Raw genomic sequence first — 17,818 nt, 5'->3', positions numbered from 1 at the left:
ATGACAGGTTTAGTTTAGCTGACTACTCTGGAATCCTTCTCTGGATGATTGGGGACCAATACTTTATTATCACCAGTACCTGTATTGGTTTAGTGTGTGAAAAAAGTACATGGCAGAGTCATCAGCCTCTTTATGTGGATACATGTGTGCATGCTTCCTCTTTAAAATGGCCTATAGGAATTTGACATGCCCTGTAGGCCTTTGCTCTCTACCAAATGTCAACACCTTTTGTTGATGAATGCTCTCTCTTCTGCAATGGCAGCGTTGGAGGAAGAGGCATGGAACTGGAGGTGCAAGTGAAGAATAAGCAAGGAGATACAGCTTAATAACTGCATCTGTGAGCTTCTAACATCTACATCTGACATTTAATTTGCCTTTTACTTGGCTGTGGTCAATAAAAACACCGCATAGCATGTTCAGAATACCAGCTGTGCTTTTCTGTTTGCAAGGGAAACATTGACATTCTGCACTAAAAGATTTTTTTCAGCTATGGCATCTTACTAATCTGTACCTTTTCTTAAAAAAGCTGGATAAAGTGTTGAATATGACTAAAATTGTAAAGGAAAATGCCACTGGAATGGTAAACACTTTGTGTTTACTCAAGCAGTAGGTCCTTGTGACATACGCATGATGACAAGTTTTGCCCAGTAACCCATGCAGAAGCAGCGTTTCTGAGGTACTGTCTTCACTGTGTTGCAAAACAATTAATCTGCTTTAGGCTGTGCCTGCTGCATTCTCCAAGAGCAATTCTACCAAGCATTTGTAGCTGGGGAAGGTCAAAGCACCTCAGTGAACTCAGTCTTGCTGCAGCAATGTGTAACATTTCTTTCTGGAGAGGGTTCCCTTTTAGGCATCTGTGTGCTCAGTGTTGGGATGGGTTCTTCAGTATTCTTGGGTTGTCTGTAGAGAAGCTTCCAGCTTAATAGATCTTTTCCTGATGTGTAACTCACAAACTGCTAATTCTTAATACAGGTTTCAGGATAGGGAGCTATAGTATTCCACAGCCAGGATACTGCAAATCTGAGGATCAGATAGATTCACAACTTAATATGACCTCTAAATGTGCAGCACTCCATTTAAATTTTGCTTTACATGTTGCCAATGCTGTGCATGCTCACTACTCATGTGTACACTTTCTCTATCTCTTTGCTGAACAGTACTCATCAGCATTTTTAATAATATGCATGGCAAGCCTTGTTGACAAATGTGATAGACAGTAAAGAATCTGTCAGAAATCAATAATATCAAACAAAGAAGAATTTAAATAGTAAATGATGACAGCCTCTTCAGGTTAAAAATCAATAGTGTAGCACCTTGGATCAGGTCATGCTGGGCAGGTGTTCTCCCCTGACTGAGACCTAAGGTACCTTCAGTGCAGCAAGGGGAAGGGAGGTGCCAGCATGTATTGAAAGAGCCCTGAGTGCTGTGTTTCTGGTTGGGGTAGCCTTGCACTTCAGAGAAATTTCGCTGACATAAAGGCTTTCTTACAGTTCAGTCTTTTTGACTCCTATAAAAATGTATCTGTATGTATTACACAGAGACTGGGTTCTTCAGGATTTCCTGAGGTAGGAGTCCTGTCTGCTCCTTGAAGAACAAGCAGGAGATACTCAGCCTACTGAGGCACCCTCTGTGCATCGCTCAGCAATGCTCCCAGCCTCTCATCCCCAGCTAGGGATTTTACTCCAGATCTTTTAGACTGATTTGATGGGCCAGACTTGTGTTTTCCTTTACTGCAAAAGGCATTTGAAATCTCTAGGGGAGATTTCAAAGGCCAGTGGGTCATAAGTAGGTTACTAACTTCTTGAATTTTTTTTTTCTGTTTAGGTGTTTGTTTTTAAAATGTGTTGAACATTGCAAAAATTCTGTAAATTGCATTCTTTGTTGTCACAGCTATCAACCTGTGAGACAGTAATTCTGCTTTCTCCTACTTCTTTCTTTAAATTTTTAACCTAGCTGTGTCAAACTGAAGTTCTAGCACCTGTGTGTCCCATGTGCCTTTGGAGTTTAGTAATTAGTATTCTTAGAGCTCATCCTGTTTAGAATCTCACATCTCACTCAGCCATGCCTTGTTCCTGAATACTTTCTCTAGTACAGTATAAACTGTAAGCCAGCATGAAATAGTACAGTGCTGAGTTCAGTCCTTGTGGGCAGATTAAACCTGCCTGAAGAGGTACAGAACAAGTGACTGATACCAAATGTGTCTGAATCTTTAATCTTTGAGGTTCTTAAACACATTAAAAAAAAAACCACAAATCAAATACCGGATGTTCTGGTTTTAAAATTTTTTAACTGTCATGCTTTCATAGGTATAATATAAAAATAACCTGTCCTCAAAAGTCCATGAAAGTTGGTGTGAAGGGCTGTTTTCTTCTCAGATGTAACTAAGAGTCCCATTTGTTTGAGAAGAAGTATATTACAGTAATGGCTTTTTAATTAAAATTATAATTTCAAAGTTCTTAATACATGTATACAGAGTGTGTTCTTATTCTGAACATTTAGTGCTCTAGAACATAAGTTTTAGGATGCAACAAAATTTTTTAGAGTAATATAGAATGTGCATGTGGGCTATTGTTTTCACAAAGAAGCCTATTTTTCTTAGTGTGTAGATTTCATGTTCAGTTTAAAAATAAGTTTGTATGTTTTCTTTGGCTTTTGGCCTACTTATAACTGTAAGTGCATTGATTTAATATGACAGCTCACCTGTCTGTCGTGATAGCTTTCAAAAAAATTCCTGCTCTTTCTTACAGTTGCTTAGGAAAACAACTCCTCCCTAGAGCACACAGGGTTATTTGGGGACAGCTGTAACTTACTTAAATTCTGTACAAATGAAAGCCCATTCACTACTTCTGATTATTTTCTGAATCTAAAGGGCTTGGCTGCTTAATTTACTTATGCGTTTTGATTTTGTAGAAGTTCAAAAGACAATAAAAGTAGCCCTTTAATTATCTTTCTTTGTGTGTTAAGAGAATTGGAGGAAGTAAAAGATGGAACTGAAAGAGGAGTTAATTTCCTATGCATGCATTGTTGAGGTTTTTGGTAACCACACTGATTAGCTTTTCTAACCAGGTTCACCAGAAAAAAAATGTATTTAAAAAATCTTACAGGAAGATTTTGTCAGGATTTCCCCATTCAATTAATTAAGTGGGTGAATGCAGGAAAGAAAAATCCACAAATGCCTGTTGATAGTGTCTGATTTATAAATACAGTAACATGTTAATCTGTTACATTGGGACAGTGGTGGCTTGTTATTCAGGGTCTTTCCATTTCATATCTAGGGAACATAAATTCATTACAGTGCCAGTATTTTTGGAAGAACAGTGTACAAAAAAACCCAAAAAGCTCCCCAAAACTCACTCTGTCACTCTGTTCCCTAATTAAAAAAAATTAAAATGTATTAACTTATTTTCCAGTCTTATTCTATATTTAGCCAATCAAGCTAAGAGTTATTGTGTTTAGGGCAAATCACTTCTCATTAATCATTGTACAACTGGATAAAGATTCATAACAACAAAAAAATATTCCTGTGTTATTAGGAAGCAATGCCAGATTTTGTCTAAGGTCATTTGCAGTAATTGTGCTCCTTGTGAGAGGGCTTAGCTGTGCCACATGGGTTCATGTTGTACCTAATGTGCTGGAACTGTGCTGCCACTTCAAGGGCAATTGCAGACTCCTGATGGGTTTCAGTGCATTTTTACTGATTCTTGCATCAAATCAAATGATCATAAGACCATGGGTCAGCAAGATCAGTCAGCTGGTGCCAGAAGAAGTTGTGGTACTAGGGAAAAATTGTTTGAGGTGAGGAGGGCAGGGTGGTAGTAAAGGGTCAGCTTGGCCATCTTATATAGCAAACATGTGCTCTCTAGATCTGGTGCACAGGGAAAGATCAGAAGTCTCTTTCTCTCTAGCAGTCTGCCCTTGATCAGTTAGACTGAGTCTTTAACTCTGGGCAGTATCTGAAGTGGCCGTTTGGTTCAGTTTCACGTGTTCTGTGCACACGGTGGGATTGGCAGGCACACACAGCTCACAGCTGGGGTGTTCTGAATGGGTGTGCCCAGGAGCTGGCTGCTGGACACTCATCCTGGGTGCTGGGGTGCTCAGTACCATGGGAGGGGACAGAGTATTTTGGAAGATGGACACTACTGTGGAATGAAGGAAGAAGGTCTGCTGAAATACAGACATTGCTAATTTTTTAAGGTTCTAGCCAGTTCAAGTACCTTCCTTTTCAAGTCATGGTCACCCAAAATAGAGTTAAGGTCACTGTAAGGCTGACAGTGTAAAATAGTCAATAGGAAGTGAAACAGTACATGCCATGAAACAGCATAAGTCTGTCAGAGATAATACAGAGGTTTTTAATAACAGTGTTAGAGGAAGGAAACTTCTTGATAAAATGAGCTGAGTTGCACTACTGATCACAATTTGTTTTGTTCTTTGTTAATCAGAGAGGTTGTTTGCAACTGAGGGAAGAAATCGGTGTATTTAAATATGATTTGACTTTAAATTCTCCATGTCCTATCTTTGTGTGTATGATGTGGCCACATAGGAAAATTGAAGCAACTCACATGGAGCTTAAATTAAGAACATGTAAAATAATCTTCCCCCTGCTTTTTTTTTTTTATGATTATGTCTCTCCTCATTTAAAAGCTTATTCTTTGATATTCTAATTAATTTACTTGAAGGTGAACTTAGGAAAATGTCTAGTATTTGATTTCTTTCCCTTTTAAAAAGCACAAATGCTAATCTAAAACAATTAAAGAATTTCATGGCTGTTTTACTTTTCATTTTATTTTCATGTATTAGTGAGCACTGAGTCATATTTTTTCTATCCTTTCTGCTATCTGATCAATCAGGAATTTGTTTTTAATATGGAGAATTCTCTGAATAAGCTTATGATATTTGTTTCCATGTGCTCTTTTTTAGTGAAATGACAAAAACAGTGGAGATTTCTGGAGAAGGTGGACCCTTGGGAATACATGTAGTGCCCTTTTTTTCATCCTTGAGTGGAAGGTAAGATATTTTCTGCATTGCTCAGGAAGGATTTGAGTTGTGCTTATCTTAAAATGCCTACTATTTACCTAAAGGAAAACAAAAATTGGTCTACGACATTCTTCCATTACCAAAATATTTACTAGTCCAAGTTCTGTATAAGGCAACCATAGAATCATTTAGGTTGGAAAAGACGTCAAAGATACTTGAGTCCAACCTTTGACTGATCTCCATCTTGTCAACTACACCATGGCATGAAGTGCCATGTCCAGTTTCTTTCAGTCAGTGCTAGCATCTTTGTTCATATATGCCCTTTTAATTGTCTCTGGTTTTATCCTCTGAATGGTAAACTGGAGTCAGTAGTTTTGTGTGGTATTGGGCTGGTGTTATTGTGCTGTTGGGGCTTGTTTGTTTTTGTTTGTTGTTTGGTTTTTCCTAATTCAATATCTCTGCATAGGCTCTTCCTTAGTGACATACCAGACAAGAAGAGTCAAAGAAACTGCTTGCCTCCTCATACTTTTCAAGCCATCTTTCAGATTTGATTGCATAGCATTTACAAAATGTGCTCTATACCATGAACCTTTCTTTGTCACAATACAATTACTTTAATTATAAATGATTTAACAAAGTCCATCGAGATCACAAAAGCCTATTATAGCAGCGTGCTCATATTGATGTGCTGTAGTTAAGACTGCGTCAGCATTTTCATTATAGCTGTTTTCCAAGCTATGTAACTAGGATGTGTTAAAAAAAAAAATCCAGGTTGAAATTTGACATACAGAGGCTTAGCCAGAGAGTTAATTTGACACTGGCAGCCGTGAATAAGAGATGGGAAATTGCCAGAGCCATAAATGACACTGCTTTATAGTAAAATGGCTGCCTGTTACACAAAGCCAATTATTGCAAAAGTAAAAAATTGTCTAATTCTTAAATGTTTATTTACTTGTCATCTTTCATGTAGGACAGAGAATGTGAAGGATTGAATTACCTTGTAAAGGTCTGTTTTCTTGGCAAGATATGAATTTGTAAGTGGACCCAAATTAATTCAGATTGTTTTATTTACCAAAAGGGGAAATGGATGTCCATCTGCTGCCTGTAAAAATGGCATCACTGTCTCAAGAAGAAAGTTGGTCTTCAATGGCAACTGCCAGAGATCCAAGTTGTGTCCTTGGCTTTGTGAGCTGCCTATTTGTCTTGAGAAAGCCACATGTGTTTGTTACCCATTCTGAAATGCAGACTGGAGCTCTTTGATATAGGCATGCCATAAAGGTTGTAGTGCATACACCGTATTTCAAGATAAAACAGTAAAACAATTTTGATGAAATTGCAAGCTATTAAAATCAGTTATTGTGACCAAAATGCAGCTTTGTACTCAAGTATCACTGTGTTGAGAGCAGCTTTTAAAGACCTGCAGGAAGAAGTGTTCTTGGTCTACATTGTATTCATGTTAATATGTCCTTACTTAGAAATGCTTTTGGAGATCTGCTGGAGTAGAGGATGTCTTTGACAGATGAGCTACTGGTTTAGGTAGTTGTCTTTACATTTTAAGACGGTTCTTGGCAGAACTGTACTAATACCTTTGTTAAAGCACTGGACTGACTTAAATGGCTTGACCCTCATTTTTCATCTAGCCTGAGATGAGAGTATAAATCATAACTCATCATAACATGAGAAAGTACAGAAGAGCATCTTGTATTTCTTTTGGTGACATGATACAATTTATGAGGACATGCTGGCCCTGACTAACTGGGTCTGGTATTTCAATTGTAAAGTTATCTTCTAATAAGGTAATGCTGGCTTTAGTGTGGTCCTGCTGCAGGCCAAAGTTTTTCTACAGGTCATTAAAACATCATATTAATTTAAAAAGTCTTAGTTTATACAGGAACTACAAAAGTAATAGAAATATTTTCTCCCCTTTCTTTTGCACTTAAATATCATTAAAAACAGGAAATTAAAATTTAATGGTGCATTAAAATGCTAAAATTTAGGCTGTGGAAGAAAGTAATGGAGGAATGAATTCAAGCTGCCTCAGTCTATGTAACTCAAGGCACATGGGATGTACAGCATGCACAAGTTTCTGACAAGTAGGCAATCCTATTGCATATATGAATGCAGTATCCAAGCACACAGGATTAGTGAGCAACCAGCTTAATTTGTAATTTTGTTTCTGTCTGTACTTTTACTGGTTTTCATTTTGGCATAGTTGTATTTAGTTAGTTCTTATGGTTAAGGTTTTTGATTGCCACTAGTTGGATGTCATCAAAAGGACTGTGGCCCCTTACCATCATTACCCTTTTTAATCCTTTGGGAAGAGTAACACTTGTTACAAGAGAATCTGTGTGTTATTAAATCACTTTTTTCTGTTAAATACTTTACAGAACTAATATTCAGTAGGAAGCAGTTTTTCACTTAGTAATTGATAGGACAAAAGTACAAATTTTTTATTGTTCTTAGACAGTAAATCTAAAATCACATGCTCAGTGAATATAGTGTCACTTGAATTAGTTAATGGCATACTGTGAATCTGTTGAATAGACTTAGATATGAGGGGCAGTCATGAATCTGAGACAAAAATATAGGACTGCAGCTTTGTGATTGGAGTGCTGGCACATGAAAATTGCACATTAATATTTTATGGAGTATAACCAATAGAAAATGGTCTTTAAAGGTCATCCTTGATGACCATCTTTGATGCTGAGGTGGTATGGAAATTTGGTGGACAAAGATTGATTATAGAAGTTCTTCATAAACTCACAGTTGTTAGGATTTTTTGGACACTATAGTGTTATCATTGGATATAGCTATGTTGAATTACAGTTTGCAACACAGCAGTGTTCCAGATAGGTCAGGATTAGCCTAGCACTCCCAGCAGAGTTATCAACACTGAAATTTTGCACCACCCACACTGACTCACTTATTGCATTATTCTGTGCTGCACCTCCATTTTCATTTGCACTTAACTTGTTAACAGAGAGCTTGGGTGTTACAGAGAGCAGTGGAGCTGCTGCTGTCCTGCCATGAATGAGTAGTATTGCTGTCTTGTATCAAAGCAAGGGGCTCTGGCAGCTGAAAATTTCATAGATGTTTTCAGAAGTAGAAATATCAGTTATTTTTTGGTCTCATTCTAACTCCTGTTTATTTTGTTGTAGTCAAGGTAGAAAATTACTTTTAATCTGTTTGTGCTTTTATTTGGGGCACTGGCAGAAAAATATTACATAAGCTATACTGATATTTTTAACTGGAGAGGGATCTAGGTGTTTTCTTCTTGTTTCTCCAAGTATGACCTATAGGACTTAATGCTCCCCAAGTCCTTGCAAGTAATAAAGCATTAGTGTACAGCAATTTTTCATGGTATTTTTTGGAATCCCCCCTTTTTTGTTAATACATCAGCTGAAACCTTCCTCTAGGTTAAGCACTTCATAGATAGAGGGGCAGTCTATCATTTCATACACGGTGGAGATTAATATCTTTTTTTAGTTCTCTAAATTCATATCAGCACAATAAGGACAGTTTGCACCTATGTTTTGCTTTTTAGGATGCTGGGACTCTTCATCCGTGGTATTGAGGAAAACAGCAGATCTAGGCGTGATGGTCTTTTCCATGAAAATGAATGCATTGTGAAGATAAACCATGTGGACCTTACAGATAAAACCTTTGCACAGTAAGTGCTGGTTTATAATACTCTTAACGAGTCAGGATTTTATACAGTGCTGTGTTTAAGTGATTTGTAAAGGGATTAATACTTATTTCAGAACAAATGCCTATAAAATTGATATGTGACAGAAATGTCATAATTTTCTTTCTGAAACTTCCAAATAAGGTGAAATTTGAGGAATTTTAGTGAACTTACTGTGCTGACTTAATTTAATAGCATTAAGTTTTGTAGTTGCTATCTTCCCTTTCTGGTTCTTCAATTACTTTTACCATATTCTCTTTGTAATTCTTTTTTTCATAAGACCTTCAGAATGAGTCAACATCACAGCATGGTGTTTAATGTTCTTTTGCAAATGAAATAAGTTTTTTTTTTATTGTGCTGCAGGTTTTTGAGCATTAATTTTTAAAAAAAAATACTTTTACTGTCAGACTATGATTACTTGAGCTAAATGGAAAGTCTCACTTCTTATGACTTCTATTAAATGTCTGTTGACATTTATTATCTATCTCAAATATTTTTTAACTAACAGGTTGTTTTGATCATCTATGGATTAGTGTGGCATTGTTGCACAAAAGAATAGCCTCTCAAATTTCACAGATATTTGCTGTAGTAATTAAATAATAATTTGTTTTTGCTCTCAATCCATATGTTTAGACAACTGAGTGATTGTTTATAATATAACAAAAACTATTGAGATGTCAAGGGAGTCGAGGCTTAACTTTCTAAACAGTAAGCCAAATGTTCAAGGCTTCTAGACTAAAATCAAATACATTGATTTCACAGTTAGGAATAAATATTTGCAAAATAGGTTTTTTCATAAAACCAGTGTACTTCTGCAGGATAGCTATTCTTGTTTCTGAGACTGCTTTTTTTCCTTCTGATAGCATTTCAGTTACAGCTTTCTGTATATTTAGTGGTAAAAGCACTTTGCTTTTACAGAATGGCTCTGTATGGGCCATTCTCTTCCATCCATGCACATTCCTAAATAAGATATCAATTTTAGCAGAACATAATTCTTGGTATCTTATTAAAACACTCATTGCCCCACTGTGCAGTTTCGTAATGAAATTTTGCAAATAAGGTTTTGCTTGAATCAAAACCTCTCTTTTCAAAATCCTGTGTAATCCTTTCTTTACAATGTGTTGTCTCTGTATTTTCTTCTGAGTGTAACTAGATCTCCAGAGGCTTTCAGCACATGAGGTGTTTGGAGGACTCTGCATGTTTTTCTGTAAGATTACTAGATTTTGGGGCAGTTAGAAATACTTCAGGAAATTTTCTAGTTCTCTGAATTATTTTCCAAAATACCTTTCTACATTGTGTCTCTTCCCTGGCTGTGGAGAATGGCTAAAGAAAGACTCAAGGTTGAAACTAATCTCTGTGAGCACGCCTTTTAGTTTTTATTTTGCATGACATAACTGCACTAACCTGACAGAAGTCCAAGTTACAGAAATCCACTAATTGTAAAAAATACAACAAAGTATGGTTCCAATGACTGTTGACCCAGAAATAACAATCGGATTCTCCTTCGAGAAGAAAATCTGTTGGCTAGTTTCAAATTGACATTTCTTCATAACCCTTGTAAAAACTGTTTTAACACTTAGACTGTTACATGCTGTCTCTTTCTAATTTCAGCAGAGACTTTCTAGTATTGCTCCTGACAATTGCTTGTTCTGCAGCTGTAGCAGCAGCAGCCTACTTTCTGTATTCCCATGTTTATAATAGCTATATATTGGGACTGTTGGTCTACTTTTTCATTTGCTGCTAATCTATTCAATTACATTCTGTTGTGCTGCAGAGTTTCTAGCACCTCTTTTAACTGACTCCCTTACTTCTTTAAAGTATGCACTTGGGGTCTCAAGAAATATAAATTTCTCCATTCATTATTTTTTCCCTTTGAAGTGCAGCCAGTTATTTTGCCCCTGAAGACTGCATTTAGACTTTCCCATAGGATGTCTTGAGTGATTTCCACTAATTTTTGTTTGAAGGAGATCTTATGTTTTCTTTTGCATATATTTTAAATATTAACCTTTTGAAACTGAGTTATTAAATTACTTTGTAACATATGACCAAGTGGCTACTTACAAGGATGAAGATGGGGTGTGAAAGAAACACAGTTAACATTTTACGTCCTTTATGCTGGAAGTGTGCCATGGTTTCTATATCAGGGTAAGGTCTGTCCTTGAAAACTTTGACAGGCTATAGGTGAGTGGATAACCTATAGCCTGGGCAGAGACACTGGGGCCCAGTCTGTTACAGCTCTGAAACAGAATCCTTGAGGGTGATAGTAAAATAATGCCTCCCTACAATATTCTCCCTGCTGCCTTTCTTTTCCAAGTTTGAGGTTTCTCTCTGGCAGCATCGCCTGTCAGTGAATGTTGCTATTCTGACTCTTGATGCTTGTACACTCAGTGTGGCAAGGATAGTTCTTTCCCACAGCATTGGGACTGAGCCCTGACTTCAATGTCTTCATGCTACAGAAAACCCTCTTAAAACAGCCTCTTTTCCACCACCTACAGTTGCAAGGTGGACATACTGTGCAGCTCTGTTCATCTGGGAAAGCAGGAGGTGTGTTTTCAAGACATTTATATTTGCAGTGGCTTCCTTCCTGTGTCAGTGTAAAAAAAAAAAAGAAAAATCAGGAGTAGTTTCAATGTTGATTCCTGTTACATAACTGAGTGTAAATCCAAAGCCAAGACTTGAGCAGAATACTCACTCAGACTGACAAACACACCACAGAAGGGTAGGAGATAAGTACAATGTTCTTAGAAGGACTCCATGATTTATTTAAAATTTAATGTAGCCATTACTTCCCCTCTTGCCTCAGTTCAGCTAAACAGAAGTTTTCAGTTTTTCACTCTCAAAATGCTCTTCAGTTACTTCTGTTTGTACTCAAGTGGTCTTCTGCAGTATGGAAGAAAATCAGTCTGCTTCAACAGAAGGTAGGAGAGTAAAGCATAGAAAGAGGGAAGTCTCCTTTATTCCTTTAGAAGCTAAGGTTTGTAACATGGTTGATTGACCAAATCTACAGGTTATTCAAAATCCAGGGAAGGCTTTAGGAACAGTACTTTTGGCTGGCTTGTCTTAATTGCCCAGGAATCTGAGCACGGTATCATTACCATTTCACAGTTCACAGAATTATAGAAAGGTTTGGATTGGAAGGGACCTTAAAGATCATCTCATTCCAACCCCAGAGGCATGAACAGGGATGTCACCCACTAGATCAGGTTGCTCAGGGCCCCATCCAGCCTGGCCTTGAACATTGCCAAGGATGAAGCATCCACAGCTTCTCTGGGCAACTTGTTCAAGTACCTCACTACCCTCTGAGTAAAGAATTTCTTCTTAATGTCTGATCTAAATCTTTCTCTTGTAGTTTAAAACCATTCTCCATTGCTCTATCAGTATCAAGGAGAATAGTTCCATCAAATGCTCTAACACAGTTTCTGGTGTTGCATTTGAGCACATCTGTAAAAACACTGATTATGTGAAGTCTGCATATCCACTTTGCAAAAGGTTACTGCTTGAAAGATGTGAGTAATATCAACCTATTTATTAATCTATTTATGTAGAAGCATAAATAATTGCACCATTTTGATCACCAGGGTTTTTTTTTCAAGTATCTATGTATCCCATGCCCTCATCCTATTTTATTGCTGTGGAATCAACCAGCGGTTGTATTAGGGATAACAAAGGAATCTGAGGAGCAATTAAACAGGATTTGGAAAAAATGTAGAGTTCAGCTTGCTTGGAGTAGATGTATTCACCTGAACAATTGGTGATGAGTGCTCAGTGTGCCTCTATACCAACAAGAAAATACATAGCAGACAAGCACTTGAAAAAAGCAGCAAGCTGTACCTTCAGCAGTCTTTTGCCATCAGACCTTCCCTTTCTGATGCTCTGCATGAAGAAATGTGTTCATCAGTTTATTCTGGCTGATATGTTTTCGTAGCAGCTTAGGAATTCCAAGAGATATGCTGCTCGTCCTTGAAATATAAGGAAATGCTGTAGTTTTGAAATCTTATTTCATGTGTAGTTTTCTAAAAAAGGCATGCTGTACATGTGAGTATAAGGTAAACGTTCATCTTCTCTATATGTAACTTCAAATTTTGCCCACATTTTCTTGTTTGTCACATGAATTTTCATACCTTTCTTTTAAAGGGCTCAGGACATCTTCCGCCAGGCAATGAAATTTCAAAGTGTCATCTTGGAAGTCCTTCCTCCCTATAACCGAGAACAGTATGAGAAGTCTGCTATTGCTCCTCTTTGTATTCTGAATAATGAAGAAGGAGTTACAAAAACAAAAATTCCACCTCCTCTTCATCCAAAGCCTGCTGTGAAAACAATTAATATTTCTGGAGCGATCTTGGAGTCAGGTGTACAGGGAGCACTGCAACAAGCTAAGAGCCCCAACCTCCCACGTCTGGGTAGAAAGCCTTCTTCTCCCTCACTGTCTCCACTTATGGGCTTTGGAAATAAGAGAAATGCAAAGAAAATAAAGATAGACCTAAAAAAAGGTAAGTCTCTGGAGATGGTATGATTAATTAAGTATCGTGTTCTCTATAGTGATACCTTAACTTTTAATTTAACCAGTGACATTGAAAATACAAGCAAGTTATTTATCATTTAAAAGTTCCAAAACTTTGAAAAGGTATAGCAATGTAAAGAGTAATGTTTTCTACAGTGGACTTCCTCATACATTTTGTATGTATGTTATCCAGATTTACTGATTAGGACATCTCTGTTACTGACTGTGGAAGCAATTCCATTAGCAACAAGTGATTTTGAGAGAGAGTTCAGTCTTTGAACAAGTATAGAATAAAAGTTTGAACTGTTTGCTGGTGACCTTTATTATTTTATTTAACCTGCTAATTAACCTCAACAGTGTTATGACATGCTTTTAAAGACATGTTTAAAAATCTACTTTGCTCTGTTTCATGTCTTCCAAGAGTTTGACCACAGATGTACCTGTCTTTCCCTTTTTTATTTTCTGCAAACCTTTCTTGTTTTCTATCATATTTATTCAGCTGTCAGGAGGCCAAATTTGTGTGTATATCTTCAATTACTACACCATGCAGCTGTCTTTGAATGGAATAACAGGCTTAGGAACATGTAGTAAAATGTGCTTAAGAAATTTCCAATTAGCATTTACATTTTCTATTTGATTTGTCTCTGATTTGGCTGAGAGTAAAATTCGATCCTAGAAGTGGCGCTTTTGAAAACTGTCTGTAACTTCATTCTTACAACACATTATGAATGTAATCAAGCTCTCATTTCTTAATTTTTGTTGTTTCTTTACTTAAATCGCTCATTTTTACTTCTGAAGTCTTCAGCTTTGTGTTAATAAAACCCACTTAAGAATGTCCCCTTTCTAGATCTAACACTTTTGATTTTTCAAAATTTATATTTTTAGAAATTACAGCAATGTGATACTGACATGATGATATCTTCGAAAACTGTCACATGGGTAGAAATACCGCTCAATATAAAAAGATTTTTGTGGACTCTGCTATTCCCAGCAATTTTAGTGGCTTATAAGCAATACCTGCTAATATTTATTTTACTTCCTAATTACTTGTTATAGCATATCTGTTAATGCTTGAGGTTGTTTATTTCTAAGCAGCAAACAAATTCACTAATGGAAGCTTAGAAATACCACTTTGTCCTTTCTGAGCAGCACATCAAGTTTTGCATTCAAATCGTGTGATATTTTTCCTATTTACCAAATTGAAGTAAAACCTGCTAAATTATATTTATGCTTATAAACAATTCCTATTGTTCTGATTCCATGAAAAACTATTGACATTAAAGTGAAAGCTAATATTGTAGTGACCTATAGAAAAGATAAATGCTTTAAAAAGAGAGTTTTGTTATTTTGTATTATTATGTGCTTACCCAAGTATTTCCATCTGTAGCTGTTGTAAGAGGGTTTGGGTATGTGTTTGGACATCAGTAGACTACTTCTCTAGACCATGCAGAAGATTGGCTTATGTTTACGGCTTTTTGTTTGCTTTCTTTTTTTAATAGTTAATGTGAATGAATCTCTGGGATATCTTGCTGACATTGTTCGCTTACTTTTAATGGTCATCGTTTACATGTTGAAATTTATGTTGTGAGTTCTTTGTCTGACATTTTAGGTCCAGAAGGACTTGGTTTCACAGTGGTTACCAGAGACTCTTCGGTACATGGTCCTGGTCCAATCTTTGTGAAGAATATTTTACCAAAAGGTGCAGCAGTAAAAGATGGTCGTTTGCAGTCAGGAGACAGAATCCTGGAGGTTAGGATAAACATCCATTGTATTTGCATTGCTTAAAATTGATCGCTGGCTTTGTCATAAATCTTCTATTTCCTCATACATATTATTGATGTATGGAACTACAGTTCTTGCCCTTGGTTTAAAAAAAAAAATCACTCTCACAGTTTCTATGTCACTTGTTTGTCAAAAAGTGCTTTACACCATGAGGTGGAAAAATGGTTCTTTTCACAAGGGTCCATAGGGTGTTTGAACAAGGGGAACCTGATAAGATCTTGGTTTTTAAAGCAGATAAATGTATTGATTTAGGACCAAAACACGTCTTGCTTCTTCAGCCACATCCAAAAACCTCCAGTTAATATCAAGCTGGTAAAGTGCTCGTTTTAAGGCAATTTTGCCCAAATTGGTCTGTTGAAAATTTTCAGATATCTTGTGACTTGCAATCTTATTATCTAATGGGTTATTTCTACTTACTAACCTCAAAAAGCTCTTAAGGTAAACAGTTTTAATACTAAGGTCTTGTTTCTGCACTTTTCATCTTCAAAGTGCTTTACAAACTAATTAAGCCTCACAAACCCCCTGCAATGCGAGTAAGTACTACAGAGCTGCTTTAACAGATGGTGAAAATGAGGAGGAGAAAGGTTAAGTAATTTGTGCAGGGCCAGAGGGGGAGGCAGTATGGGAGCTGTTGCTGATTCTTCTTTGCTCTCAGTCGCTGAATGACACCTGCGTTAGGTGAGGAGAACCTAATAAACCTGCTAAAAGGCAGTCAGAGATAAGACATCCTCTGTTCTTTTGTGGCTGATAGGTGAATGGACGGGACATCACTGGCAGGACCCAGGAAGAGCTTGTAGCTATGCTGAGAAGCACAAAGCAAGGCGAGACTGTCTGTCTGATTGTGGCTCGTCAAGAGGAGGCCTTTCTACCTCGAGAGCTGGTAAACTTGTTTTTCTTTCCCAAAGAGTGATTTTAAAACAATTCCATGGTTGAATACTAGCCCAGAAAATAAAAGGTAGTCACATAAGGCTTGTTTCTAAGAAGTATTTATACTTATATTTGATTTTGAGGGTGTTTGATTTTTATCTACTATAGATGCAATTCCACACAATCGGATTTTTCATCCCCAAAAATGACAGCATAAGAGTAACTCACGGGGGAACACTGTAAATTAATTTTGTAAGTGTGAGGTCAAGCATAACTAAAATGGGTTATTCTCTTTCAGAAAAGCAACAAGCTTTAAACCAGAAATTTAAAGAGCATGTAATGAGCCTGTAGCTTATCACTGACAAACTAGTGAGGGTGGCTGCCCCCAGGAGATGTCTCATAAGCCAGGTGCCCAACTGCACGAGTGGTGATGAATAGAATTCTGCTGCACTCCTCACAAATTTTGGAAGCAAGCTTTTCCTTGGCTGCTAGCCTTTGACTTAATAGGCTTTTGCTTGTCTTTTTTCCATCTCAAGTGCTTAATTTTCACTTTTATTTTTTATTAACACTGGCGTGAAACTGTGTTCTCTTTTCTCTCACATAAGGAACTGCATCAGAGTAAAAGTGCTATCTGATACATGCTTGTTTCCCCTCAGAGAAGGTCATTTCTTTGGTTGCCTCTTCCTTATCTTGATTGATGGCTATACTTGACCTTTCATTAAGTCCTCAGGATAAGGAAAGGACAGCATTTCCTGCTTTTGTCTCATTTTATCTCCTTCAAAGAACACAAACCGCCTTCATCCTTTCCTTAAGATGCCTTCTTGCTTTTCCTTTAGACTAGTATCAGGGTCTTCTACAGAAATACTCCATTATGTTTCCTCACAGAATATTGCTGACAGTTTTCCTCTTGTTTCCCTGTTGCCATTTGGACCTTGTTGAGGTCAGGGTTGCCCATCAGGATAGGGAGCTGGAGGGGCATTCAGGTTCTCTCATGTGAGTCTTTTCTCTTGTGCCACTGGTGCCCACTCTTTCTTGTGAGCAATTGTGAAGTGTCTTAGCAAAACTATTTTGGTATCCATTTTTCTCTTTTATTGTGTAATTTTTAAGGAACATAATGGCAGTTTTCAGCCTTGTAACTGGGTGTTTGTTGTCAGTGGTTGCCAAAGTACCAAAGCTGGTCATTACATTGCTCTGCTGAGTAAGCCCTGAGCTGTAGAGTCAGTGTCTGTGTGGATCAGAGGGAAATTTGAGTCTTAAAGTACTAAATTATGTATTCTCTGTAGAATTTCTTTTCATTCACCAGCTCTTCTAAATAAGAGCTTACTTTTTGAAAACTCTAGCCATTAACAGTGTTTTCTGGATTTTTTTTTAAGTTATAAAGCACATTACATAAAAAATATACTTTAAAAAGTGTGTGTTCTTCTCTTTTCTCTCCTGTTCCCCCAACATTATACTTACTATGTATTGTCATAGTGCAAATACTTCTGGAAATCACTGTAGCAGTGTGTGTGTATAAAAGACTGGAAGAATCTAAAAGCTGTTTATAATTTCGACCTGCCACAATTGGGTGATAATAAATTCTAGTCTCTACAGCAAGGATAAACTACCTTTCAAAAGGTGATTTACTTATGACTGGCATGATTGAAATCCAGGAAGTAGCCACATTTATCCTGCTGGCTTGACCTTCTCTTAGATTGCTTTCTCTGTGATAGAATGATGCACAAGCAATGGCCCTCACTGTAACAGTGATGATGTGGGAATTCTAATACTGCTCTGTCTTCCTCATTGCCTCAATCAAATACAACATAATAAAAATGAGAATTACTGAAATAAATTACATAAATTTATGGAACCAGCCCATCTAAATTAAAAAGCCCTTCAGCAACATCTGCTAGCTTACAGCAAAAGTGTGAGTTACCATCCCACTAAGCTACCAGATGTTGATGCTAACACAATGCTTGTTAGAATTCATGAGGTGTCTGAGAATAGTCTTAACAAAGATAAAAAAA

General features: G+C 37.0%; 1 protein-coding gene across 3 annotated transcripts in view; it reads left to right on the top strand.

Moving 5' to 3' along the window:
• PARD3B (par-3 family cell polarity regulator beta) overlaps positions 1-17,818 on the top strand; it is a 395,877-nt gene that overhangs the window by 170,762 nt on the left and 207,297 nt on the right. For all 3 annotated transcript variants that reach the window (XM_039719949.1, XM_039719858.1, XM_039719777.1), the window contains exons 6-10: positions 4,918-5,004; positions 8,519-8,644; positions 12,794-13,149; positions 14,770-14,909; positions 15,694-15,822. In XM_039719949.1, the coding sequence (XP_039575883.1) occupies positions 4,918-5,004; positions 8,519-8,644; positions 12,794-13,149; positions 14,770-14,909; positions 15,694-15,822 (838 nt within the window). The remainder of the gene's footprint in view (positions 1-4,917; positions 5,005-8,518; positions 8,645-12,793; positions 13,150-14,769; positions 14,910-15,693; positions 15,823-17,818) is intronic.

The sequence above is a fragment of the Passer montanus genome, unplaced genomic scaffold, assembly GCF_014805655.1.
Source record: "Passer montanus isolate IOZ18808 unplaced genomic scaffold, ASM1480565v1 scaffold1, whole genome shotgun sequence".
NCBI classification, from domain to species: domain Eukaryota; kingdom Metazoa; phylum Chordata; class Aves; order Passeriformes; family Passeridae; genus Passer; species Passer montanus.
Note: the sequence above shows the minus strand (reverse complement) of the source record. Positions and strands in the feature narration are given on the sequence as shown.